The 12,073-nt window shown below is 49.8% G+C and overlaps 1 protein-coding gene across 1 annotated transcript in view; it reads left to right on the top strand.

Moving 5' to 3' along the window:
* PWWP3A (PWWP domain containing 3A, DNA repair factor) overlaps positions 1-11,862 on the top strand; it is a 66,514-nt gene extending 54,652 nt beyond the window's left edge. Inside the window, exons 10-13 of the mRNA XM_085639306.1 lie at positions 101-151; positions 898-1,331; positions 1,638-1,726; positions 9,090-11,862. Coding sequence (XP_085495432.1) covers positions 101-151; positions 898-1,331; positions 1,638-1,726; positions 9,090-9,195 — 680 coding nt within the window. The 3' untranslated portion in view covers positions 9,196-11,862. The remainder of the gene's footprint in view (positions 1-100; positions 152-897; positions 1,332-1,637; positions 1,727-9,089) is intronic.
* The last annotated feature ends 211 nt before the right edge of the window (positions 11,863-12,073 follow it).

The raw sequence follows: 12,073 nt of genomic DNA, 5'->3' as shown, positions 1-12,073 counted from the left end.
GGTGCGGTCTCTTTTATAGTGATGGGAGGGAGGCTGCCCGAGGGATCCGTTACAGATGAGTGTTTAAGCCATTGACACAGGGCTGTTTTTCGTCTTGCAGGTTGTGGCTCCTTTGCCGGCTCCTTTACAGAGTACTGTGCGGCAGAGATCAGTGAGTGTCGCGTTTCAAGCAGCGCGTGCGCGTGCGAGCGCACCCGTCACTTCACCTTTAGACCGCTGCTGTTGTCTCCTTCTGACATGCCGCGGACACATGCTTCAAGCGCTGATCACAACTCTGATTTTTCTCCTTCTCAACTATTGAGCAGAAAGTGAAGCTTTAATGGAGTTTTCTGTATCATAACTCCTGGTCATCGCACCAGAAACAGAGCTGGTTTTTAAATCCTTTCTTTATAAAGTCTATTGGGCGCGCTAGAAAATGGTGTATGAAAGGCTAATCTGGCCTTACATTTCGAAGATGCGTATGTCCGAGATGTTGCAGAATTAATCTTATTATAGATTTACATACAGTGCGCCAGGCCGCCTCCCTACTGGCAGCGACTCGAAGGGCTCTTCACAAAGATAATTTACACTTGTGAGTAAGTGACGCATGTAAGTTTACTCTTCAACTTTTGAGTCATTTTATTACTTCGGGCCATTCATAAAATGCAAGTGTAAAGTTACTCAAAGGTGGAGATTTACCTGTCTCCACCCCTTGAAAACCTTCGTCCTCTTTGAGCTTTTTTTGCTGAAATCTACAAAATATGCGGCAGCTAGTGGCTTATGTGGCAGTTGTCGTAAATCCTTCATTATATGGAGAATGTATGAGTCATTGAGTCGCATAATTCCAGTGATCTTGCATATTGCAGTGTCTTGCAACGTGTATTTAATCATTTTTTTGACAACTGACTTTCGCCCTAGGTTACCCAGTGCGGAGAGAGGTTCAGAAAGGGCCTTTTCAATTGACGTTCCCCAGTTTGGAAACGGACACCGATGACTCGCAGACGGAATTGACCCCCTCCAGATCTCACCTCAGCAGGAAGTGCCTGCCCGATCGCGCCCGGGCGGCCCGGGACAAGGCGAACGGGAGGCTGGTGGAGTGCATCGTGAAAGCGAGGAAGGCCGAGCAGCACCTGCTGTCTGTCCTGAGGGGCGAGAGGCCGTCGCGCTGGCTGCACGAGTTCTTGCACCCCTGCCGCTACCTGACGTGCGTGGAGACGTACCTGGAAGACGAGGAACAGCTGGAGCTCGTGGTGGACTATCTGCAAACCATCTGCGGTCAGATGAGCAGCGTCGTCCAGACGCTCATGAATGGAGACCCGATCCGCTTCATCCTGGATGTCCTCCTGCCCGAGGTAGGTGGCTGGGGCCCTCCGCGAGCAGGGTGCGGGTCAGCCGCACACCCACCTGTTCCCCCTCTTAGAGGTGGCAGGGATCGGGTCTGTGTGTGTTTGGCTGTTCCTGTATGTGTGTCCAAACCTTCCGTTCCCCAAACTTTTGGTTGTTCTCGAAGTTTGGAGGAAGTGATGCGAGGCTGGCTTTCCTCGGAGTTGGTGCAGGGGTTGTGCCTGTCCTTCAGCGTAATATTGTGAATGCGCCGTGCTTTATGATGGCAGTTCTATTCACATTTCTTTATTCAGTTTGTCGTTTCTGCCTTTTAGGCTGTGATTTACGCCATCTCTGCTGTGGATAAGATTGACTACAAGAAAGCTGAAGAGAAATACATGAAGGGACCCTCAGTCAGCCAGAGGTGAGCGCTCCCCTCGTGGTCACGGTTACTCCTGTACCCCAACACTCGCTGTGCTCTGAGAGAGCCCCCAACCAGCCGTAGGTAAGATCTGTTCCAAGAGATTTGACCCCCCCCCCCATGTCCCCTCCAACAAACACCCCCTCCTACAGGGCGCCGGATTCACTCTTCTGCGAGGGGTATGGGCTCATTCCACTTGTGATACTGTTCGTAGGTATGTATTGGTGTTCTGCCTCTAAACATAGTCTCCGTCAGTGGGCAGGGTTGTGTGTCTGCAGGATATGATGTCCGGTTTTACTGCAGTGCTTGCAAACATAGTCTCCGTCAGTGGGCAGGGGTTGTGTAAGAAAGTGGCTCTGTATATACTGTTCCCAAATAGGTACAGGGTGTACAGAGTCCACAGTCCCCCAGGGTTTGGCAGAGGCTAAAGTTAGATATAACCTTACTCTCTAAAGTGGTAGCTTGGTCGAGCAGTAAGGCAGTATCGGAGGACAGTGTAAAGCATTTGTTGTGCACACTCAGTCAGCAAATGGTCTCACACACTCAATAACTGAACTCTAGGCCAATGGTTTGTATATAAAAAATTATATGGTTGTTTTATTTTAGAACCAACCATAGGTATCAAAATATACTTTCTCAGAGTGAGATGCTTTAGTGAAATACTTTCAATAGGCAATTGACTTTTGAATATAGTAGTTAGTTGTTGCAATAGGCAACACAATTCAAACACAATTATAACATTGAGCTCAATGGGACTTTTTAAGTAAATACAATTTCGCTTACTTTACGAATGATTTTCTTACACAGTGTTGGATCCTGGATTCAACCCTGTTGCATTTCCTGTAAACAGTTGAAAGAAATCGTTTTTGTTACACAGGCGATTTTTAAGGAATATTTGTACGTATGAAAAATCGACACTTAAAAGAATTTCTGGCAAAAACCAGACAATGTTATCCTATGGAGGAAAATCAAGTTATAGGTAAGTACGGTTATAATTACTTATCAGGGTCAGTGCTGGGCACCACGATCCAGCACTGGGATCTCTCCTGATGGCAGGTGAGTAATTTCGTTTTGCAGCGTGAATCTTTCTGGATTCACTATGCTGTGCATTATTCCGCGATCTTGTGGTTGGGTCCGGATTCGTACTCTTTTCTTTGTTTGTTTTTTTTTTTTTGTTTTTTTGTAGCCCAGGTGGGCGTCGACGACCACCATTTGGTGCACCTCCCGCGACGTCGTCGTGCTTCCTGCGGAAGTCCCACCTTTGGGGCGCCATCTTCAGATTCTTTTTTCCGCCGTTGGGTCTGGATCGTCATCGGGAAGCTCCAGAATTACACTCGAAGGAAGAAGAAAGAAAAGCGAGTTTTGTCGATATAATCACTAGAGGATATCATAGGAAAGGAAGAGATTTCATCAGGAGCGCGAAGAAAGGAGGTCGAGCGCCCTTTTTCTTCGACGACCTTGGAGAATGCGCACTCAGAGGCCCTGAGCGCAATGGACAAGACGCCATTCAAGTTCTGCCCAAACTGCCACCACAAGTTCGCGCAGAAGGACCAGCATCCGGTCTGCATCCTCTGCCTACAGGTCGAACACCAGAGTAAGGACTGCAACGCCTGCTCAGCCTTCGCACCGAAGACGCTCAGGGTGAGAGATCGGCAGAGAAGAGCCAACGCCAGCATGGATGGCAAGGGTAAGGCCCCGTCGCTCTACGATCTGGGCCTCTCCACGGACGACGAGGACAACGTCGCCGAGACAGCCGAAAACTTCACGGTCGTAGAGACCGACAAGAAAAAAAAAGACTAGGTAAGAGAATCGTCGAGCGCAAAACAGAAAGTACCTCAAACACGAGGGTGACTCGAGAAAATCAGAGTCTAAGTCCACGAAGGGAGCCCCGGCGCCGAAAACTTCGACGACCAAAGGGGGAACCATGGACAAGAGGCCGAGCGGATCCTTAGAAAAGGACTCCCTGGTGCCGAAAGACGCCGAAAAGCAAGGGTCGTCGAAAACATCCCAGGAAACGGGCTGATCGACGCTGAAAGAACGTTTGACGTCGACGCAAGTTTCATCGAAAAGACCCGCGGTCGACGCCGAAAGCATCTCCGAGATGGAGAAAAAGAAGAGGCGGCTCGAGGCCGAAATGGAGAACATCCTTCAGAGGAAGAAGGAGTTCGACGCCAAGATGAAGGAATTCAAGATTCCAACGGTTTCATCGGCGGACGTCGTCGAGGTCGAAGACGAATTCGACACCGAAGGACTTACAAGGGATCTCGAAGAGGAAGAAGAGGCCTATTATGATGGAGAAGCCGAGGAAGAAGACCAACAGTCGTTCTACGACTCGGCGCCATCTACCAGCCACGACATCGAATGGCAGGATCTCGACACCGAAAACCCGGAGGAGCCCGTGGACACGTACCCTTCGAGGCCTTCGCCACCCGACGACATCGGGGTGTACAATATGGTGGTCAGGAGCGCAGCAACAGCCTTCGGCGTCAAACTCGACGAGGAGAAACCGAAAGCCGATTTTCTCCTCGAGACACTGCTCCCCATCCAGACAAGGAGCCAGTTCCTCCCCATGCTACAAAGCGTGATGAATCAGGGGAGAGAAGCCTTCAAGGAACCAGCGACCTGCCGGTCGATCACGCCCAGGACAGAGAAGAAATATAAGCACTCTTCCCTGGACCCCCCTTACATCAAGGGTAGCGTGACCGCAGACTCCATCATAGCTTCCATGGCCAGGAGAAGGGCCAACCTACCAGCAACTTCGGGCCCACGACCTGATAAGGAGAGCAGGAGGATAGACCTCACAGGAAGAAAGGTCGAGAGGAACGCCGCAATGCACTGGCGCATGGCGAATTCCAATGCACTCCTCAATAGACACCAGTACCAGCACTGGGACGAGATGGGGGAGCTAGTAAAGCACCTCCCCGAAGAATACCGCCAGAGAGCCTCACACCTGATAGACGAAGGCAAGAACATCGCCGACTCCTGTATAAAGACGGCGTTGGGCGGGGCAGAGACTTCAGCAAGACTCATGGCCATAGGGGTCACCGAGAGAAGGCATGCATGGCTAAGAATCTCTGGATTCAAACCGGAGGTGCAGAACAACATCCTTGGCACCCCCTTCAACGGAGAGACACTGTTCGGAGCAACAGTGGACGAGAAGCTCACCCAGTTGAAAAAAGAACGAAACGGCGAGGTCCATGGGGGCCCTACAGCAGAGGGGAATGAGGCGAGGCAATCCCTCGAGGAGACCCTACGGTAGGGGAGGAAGCCAGCAGGGGCCGTCGCACCAGACGTTCCAGCAGGGTCAGCAGGGTGAAAGTCACGGACAAGGTCAGCAGAAGCAAAACTGGCAGTACCAACCTCGGGGCCAGTTCTTTCGCGGGAGAGGGAACGGACGTGGCCAAAGGAGGAGAGGGGGCGAACAGCCCTCATCAAAGTGACTCAGCACGCAAGAGGACGCCTACCCTCGTCAGGCCCCCAAGGGTGAGGCGTAAAAAAGTAACATCAGGGGGAAGAGAATATTCAAAAGCCTACGAGCATACAACACCAGTAGGCGGAAGACTGAGGTTCTACCTTCAGGAGTGGCGGCGTATAACCACAGACAAGTGGATACGGAACATCATGCAGTACGGATACTGCGTAGATTTGGAGAAAAGACCTCCAAACAGGAAACCGAAGGGAAGACAGAGATCGGCCCAAGAACTGGCACTACTCAGAGAAGAAACACGGAAACTTCTAGAAAAGAGAGCCATAGAGGCAGTGCCGTTCAGAGAACGCAACAAAGGGGTCTACTCAAACTACTTCGTGGTCCCGAAAGTAGACGGAAACCTCAGACCCATCCTGGACCTGCGTTACCTAAACAAGTTCATCAGAACGCAGAAGTTCAAAATGACTTCGCTGCAGGAGGTACTGCCCCAGATAAGAGAAGGGGACTTCATGGTCACCGTGGACCTCAAGGATGCCTACCTTCAGGTGAAGATTTTTCTGGGGGCGAAAATCAACTCCCTCAACAGTACAGTAGTGCCCAGCGACAGGAGGACAGATGCACTACTGAAGGAGACGCGGCTCTACCAGAAGGGGCGAGCTCTGACAGTGAGGGCTGTGAGCAAGATGATGGGGATGATGGCGTCGTGTATCCAGCTGGTGCCGAATGTACGCCTGCACATGAGACCATTCCAGGAATGGCTACAACAGCAATGGTCACAAGCAAATGGAAGTTGGGAGGATCTAGTGGTTGTTACGCACGCAGTGCAGGAGGAGATAACTTGGTGGAACAGAGACAACATGACAGCAGGGAGAAGCCTGACACCACCAATCCCAACAGTGACCATTACCACGGACGCATCGCAAAAGGGATGGGGAGCGCACATGGACAACCTCAGAGTGAGGGGTCTGTGGGCTCCAGCAGATGCGGTTCGCCATATCAACTACCTCGAGTTGAAAACAATCCTGCTAGCCCTGAAGGCATTCCAGAGACACCTGTACAACCAGAGGGTGTTGGTCCAAACAGACAACACCATGGCGATGTTCTACATCAACAAACAAGGGGGGACACAGTCGTTCCCTCTCTCATCCCTAGCTCAGGAGATTTGGAGATGGGCCATACCTCTCAGGATAGATCTACTGGCAATTCACCTACCGGGGAAGGACAATGTGGAGGCAGACTGGCTAAGCAGGCAGACCTCGGCATCGCACGAGTGGGAGCTCAATGGCCAGGAAACGGAGAAACTCTTCCGGAGATGGGGAACTCCCACAATAGACCTATTTGCAACACGCCACAATGCAAAATGCCAAAGCTTCGCGTCCAGGCAACCAGATCAGCAAACCAAGGGAAATGCCCTATGGATAAGCTGGTCGAGGACATTTGCCTACGCCTTTCCACCGATACCCCTGTTGCACAGAGTGCTCGACAAGTGCAGAACCAGCATCATGACTCTGATCCTAGTGGCTCCGCAGTGGGCGAGGCAGACATGGTTCTCACTAATTCAAGAAATGGCACAAGGCAATCCATACAGGTTCGAGAGGAGGAAGGACCTGCTCTCAATGCAAAACGGAGAGGTCCTGCACCCAGAGCCAGAGACCCTCAACCTGGCGGCATGGCTCCTGAAGACCTGGAGTTCGCACACCTAAGATTGCCTCCGAGCACTATGCGAGTGTTACGGGAGGCGAGGAAACCAACTACACGAAAATGTTACAGCACAAAATGGAAGAGATTCACTGTGTGGTGCCGGAAAAAGGGCCTGCAAAACAGAATGTCAAGAGACTCAACAGTACTGAGGTACCTCACACACCTTCTAAAGAGTAACCTCTGCTCGAGCTCACTAAGGGTACACCTAGCGGCAATCGTGGCCTACACCAGAGGTGAAAAGGGTGGAAGTTTCTTCACCTCGCAGGTGGTGAAGAGATTCATGGAAGGAGCCAAAAGGATGGCCCCGCCGAAAAGGTTGCCGCCGCCGGCATGGAATCTGAACGTGGTTCTGACGGAGCTCATGAAGGCACCGTTTGAACCCATTCACAAGGCCACACTGCAGATGTTGACGATGAAAACGGCCTTTCTGGTGGCCATAACCTCACTACGCAGGGTGAGCGAGCTTCAAGCACTAACACTACAGGAACCCTACATTCAGATTCACAAGGATAGAATAGTCCTGAGAACGGACCCACACTTCATGCCCAAGGTGGTGTCGGCGTTCCACATGAATCAGAGTATTCAGATACCAAGTTTCTTCCAAAACCCGACTTCAAACGCAGAAAAGGCCCTGCACACCCTTGACGCAAGAAGAGCGGTGATGCACTACATCGAGAGAACCAAGGAACTCAGGAAGTCGAAGCAGCTGTTTGTGTCCTTTGCTACTAGCTTCATGGGTAGGCCAGTGACTAAGGGCACCATCGCTAGGTGGATTGCCCTCACTATTCAATTCTGCCACAAACAGGCTGGACAGGAGCTAGCGGGGGGGCCGCAGGCTCACTCCACAAGGAAGAAAGGGGCCACCGTGGCCTTCCTGGCGAACACGCCCATCCAGGACATATGCCTCGCGGCAACTTGGGCATCTGTGCACACGTTCACGAAACACTACTGCGTGGACATTCAGATGAACAATGAAGCACGGGTTGGACAGAAGGTGCTTCAGCACATTTTCAACGACCAACGCTCATCTACCACCCAGCCGCCACAGAATTAGGAAAACTGCTACAAAGTCTATGCACAGCATAGTGAATCCAGAAAGATTCACGCTGCAAAACGAATAGTTTCTTACCTGTCGGTGTAGTTTTGCAGCTTGAAGATCTTTCTGGATTCACTAGCGAACCCACCCACCTCCGCCAGGAAGATGAGGCTGGAGGAAGAGGGGGTGAAATGGAAAAGATCACAAGGAATGAAAAATTACAGAAAAATGGACAAGAAGAATTAATCAATCGCCTAGGGTTAAAAAAAAAAAAAAAAAAAGGGAAAAAAGAACCCGAAGATGGCGCCCCAAAGGTGGGACTTCCGCAGGAAGCACGACGACGTCACGGGAGGTGCACCAAATGGTGGTCGTCGACGCCCACCTGGGCTACAAAAAAAAAAAAGAAAAGAAAAGACTACGAATCCGGACCCAACCACAAGACCGCGGAATAATGCACAGCATAGTGAATCCAGAAAGATCTTCAAGCTGCAAAACTACACCGACAGGTAAGAAACTATTCGTTTTCATTGATCGGCTGATTTTTAGTGAATATTTTAAAGTTTCAAAACTCAACACTTTGAAGAATTTCCAAGTGAAACCAGTCAATGTTACCCTATGGAAGAAAAGTGAGTTATCGGCTTTTGAGTAAGTACTCGACTGGCAGACTTGAGGTTCTGGGCACAGACTCTGGGGTCTCCCAGGGTCAGGTAGGTACAGTTGTTACACACTCAGCGGCACAGGGGCAGCCGGGTGCAGAGAGAGTTAGGTCCAATGTTATCCTATGGCGGCTATGGTTTTTGGTGTGATCTGCCCTAGCCTAAAATTCATGAGGATGTGTAAACTATATACACAAATCATCTGGATCGAAGGAAGATGACGTGCTGCAGACCAGTGTTAACGGTGAGAATGATCATGTGTTAGTAACACAGGACGATGGGGCGGGTCTACTGGCTCAAGGCATCGCTCTGCATGATCACTCTCATACCATTACTTGGTCCTTGCATGAACTCCAGTGCTGCCTCTGTAACAGGCCACCTGTCAGTAGTGCTGTCTGGGGATCTGGGCGCGCTCTTCTCGAGACCCCATTTCACAGCATCCTTTATTTAAGACCAGCGGACAGTCATGGGAAGGCAATAAGGGCTGGAAAGCATAAACTGAGCACACGGCTGGCAGGAACTCTAACCTAATGTTTATGTTTCTAGGGAGAGGGAGATCTTTGAAGAGCAGATCCTGGAGAAGAAGATGCTTGAGCTCCAGGATTCAGCGGCCCGGGCGATGGGCACGACTGCTGGCCATTTCACTTCTTGAATCACCAACAAGTGCCCCTTCTAGAAGGACTGACCTCAGGGATCCCACGGTGGCTTGAGCGCAGCCAGAGTTCGGGCTCTGGACTTCCAGGAACTTGTTTCTGGAGATCACATGATCCGTTACCACCCGACACTCTGTCGTCCTTGGGAAATAGAGAGAACTTTCAGTCTTTCTGGTCTTTCTAACCATTGGTGCCTCTAACCCATTTTATGTTTTAAATGTTTCATTTGATACTTTGAATTCAAGCCGAGGGAACATGCTAATTGCGTGGTACTGTGATTGCACTGAGCTGTGCCAGACTGACACGTGGTTGTAACTGCCCTCTCTGTTTGAGACGCTCCCCCAAGCTCCTGTGATCACCGTGGAAACCCCTACTCATAATCTCATTACTCTTCTCTATATTGTCACTCTAGAAGAGTGCAGGGGCCACTGAGGGGAGAGAGTCCTGTTTCAAAAGGATGTGCTGGGGGTTATGGGGACTGCACGTGTTTTCTGGATTTCTGAGTTGTGTGCTTGACGTCACAGGATCTTTGCGTAGGGCCATGGATTCGTGAACGCTGCGTTGATGTGATGGGATCTGTGAGTAGTTGTGTTCCAAGGCTGACCCTTTGTATCTGAGACTGGTGAGCCGGGTCTGACTGGGGCCTGAAAAGTGTGTTCTGGGTTGGGCAGTTGAAGGGTGTTCCTTCAATCGTGGACCATGTCTTTCTTCCGTGGCCTTAGGTGTGCTCCTGGTTGTGAGTGTAGAAGCATGTGTCTCATGGCGTGCAGATGTCAAAGTCATGGCATCCTAGAGTGTCCTGATTTTAAGCCGAGTGAGTTGTCAGAGAAGTGAGAAGTCTGGACAGCAAATGAGCGGTTTTACCAAGGTATATGGTGAAGTGCTGCCTCGCGTGGGGGGCAAGCAGATCTGTGTCAGAGGAGTGTGTTAGCGCAAGCAGTAAGTGGTTAATGAGAGGGGCTTCAGATAGAAACACTTTGGGAGGAAACTTTAATTGCTAACTCCATGGTTCTGTTTCCATGCATTTAAATGACTGTAGAACTAGCTGCCTTCTGGTGCCCACCCATAGCACTATGGTAAACGTTAGGGGGCGGGGGGGGGGCTGCAGCATCACCTTGTGTGGGGAAGGAGCTGCATCACTTCTTTGGACACAGGGGTGGGGGTGGCAGTTTGCACTGTCTCTCAAGGTAACTGGTTTTTCCTTTTACTCCTTGATTACTAATTCGCCCTCCAGCGAGGTGCACCTTTTTTTACAATGTACATTTACAGAAGGTTTGATATATTTTTCTAATAATGTTGCTGCTGTTTTTCATTTGACAGAGAATGTATCCAAGACCCAAAAGGAATAAATAGTGTCATAAACTACAAGCCCAGTGGTGGTGGAGGGGATAATCCATGATTGTATTTGGAAAGTATTCACACTGCTTCTTGTGCGGTTCATTCACACCAGCCGTGCACCAGTTCACTGCAGTCCTTCCACGTCTAAGTGCCTTGCAAGGGAAATGCTGCCATGCTGTAGCTTCTTGCTGTATACTGTGCTGACACCCCTCATGTAAACACTGATCTCTCCAGACTGCTTTGGCTGAGTCTATATACTACTGAAACAACCGCATGTGGTCCCTTGGAGACATTACTGAAGGTCAGCCGCTGACAGTGATGTTACTGTCTTCTGGCAAGCTGCAGGCGATCACTGTAGAGACACTATTTAAGCTAGGGTGGTTGCTTGGTGAGAAACTGCTGAGCAAGTCTTGTGCCCAAGTATTAAAGTTTAAGAGGGTGTTAAGTCTATGCCGTGTGAAAGGTGGAACCCAGACTCTAGCTTTTCCTCGGATAGTGTTGCACCTAATCTTGAGGGCTCACATGAGTTTGCTGCCACTTATATTGTACATTTGCCCTGCAGTTTGCGTTCATTGTTCTTCGTGTTGGCTCTTTAATTCTCCAGCAACCCTTCTGTACCCTCTGAGTTACACTAGAACTCTCCAGAGCCATGCCTAAAAGAAATGTTTGGTGTTAAGTAAAACATATCCTTTGATGTTGGATAAATGTTTGGCTGGTGTTGAAACATTTGATATCCAGGAAAGTTATCTCTAGTGAGAATTTAGCTTTACTTAACCATAGTGCCAAAAATAATGTTCCCATCTCTGGTTTGTGACTTCTGATCTTGCGCTGGTTTTGAGACCGCTGGCCTGCCTGTGATTTGTGACCTCTGACCCTATGCTACAATTGACTACTGACCCGATGCCGGTGGTCTGAGCTGTGTCCAGGCACTAGTTGTGTGACCCTTGAGCCTACGGGGTGTTTCCTGGTATAACCCCAGACCCTGCTCTTCAAATGCCAACATCCACAGTAGTTTGAGGAATTGTCCGGTATGGTCAGGAAGAAAGGTTGTATAATTTTGTGGAAATTTGCCTTTCTCTATTTTTCAAAAATCATCAGACCCCATTGTTACTATTTCATGCAACCACTCAGCTCCCCCCTTAGGCCGAGCACGCCCGGAAGAATCATGAGTTGCAAATACGCGCAGCAGCAGCCGATTCCGCCCGGCGCTGTGGGCGGTCAGTACATCTTACAATGAATGTGTTTAGAGTTCTGTTTAAGCGGACAGTGTCCTTTGATATTTTTTTACTGAATTTTGAATTGATTATAATTAAATGAATTAAATAGCATATACCGCATCTTTTCTTGTTTCATCATTCAAGAATGTTGTAAAGAGTGCGAATGGGGGGAGGGGGGGTTCTGTCTCGGTTTAGGCAGCGCAACTACTTTGGAGAAAAAGTAGAAACGTCAAACTCTTGGCAAAGTGTACAGTGTTTGTGCTGTTTGCTGCCATTCCTTTACGTATAAAATGTACCTGAAGCAGGTGTCTGAAAATAAATG

This window comes from Triturus cristatus, chromosome 12 (assembly GCF_964204655.1).
Source record: "Triturus cristatus chromosome 12, aTriCri1.1, whole genome shotgun sequence".
Classification (NCBI taxonomy): domain Eukaryota; kingdom Metazoa; phylum Chordata; class Amphibia; order Caudata; family Salamandridae; genus Triturus; species Triturus cristatus.
Note: the sequence above shows the minus strand (reverse complement) of the source record. Positions and strands in the feature narration are given on the sequence as shown.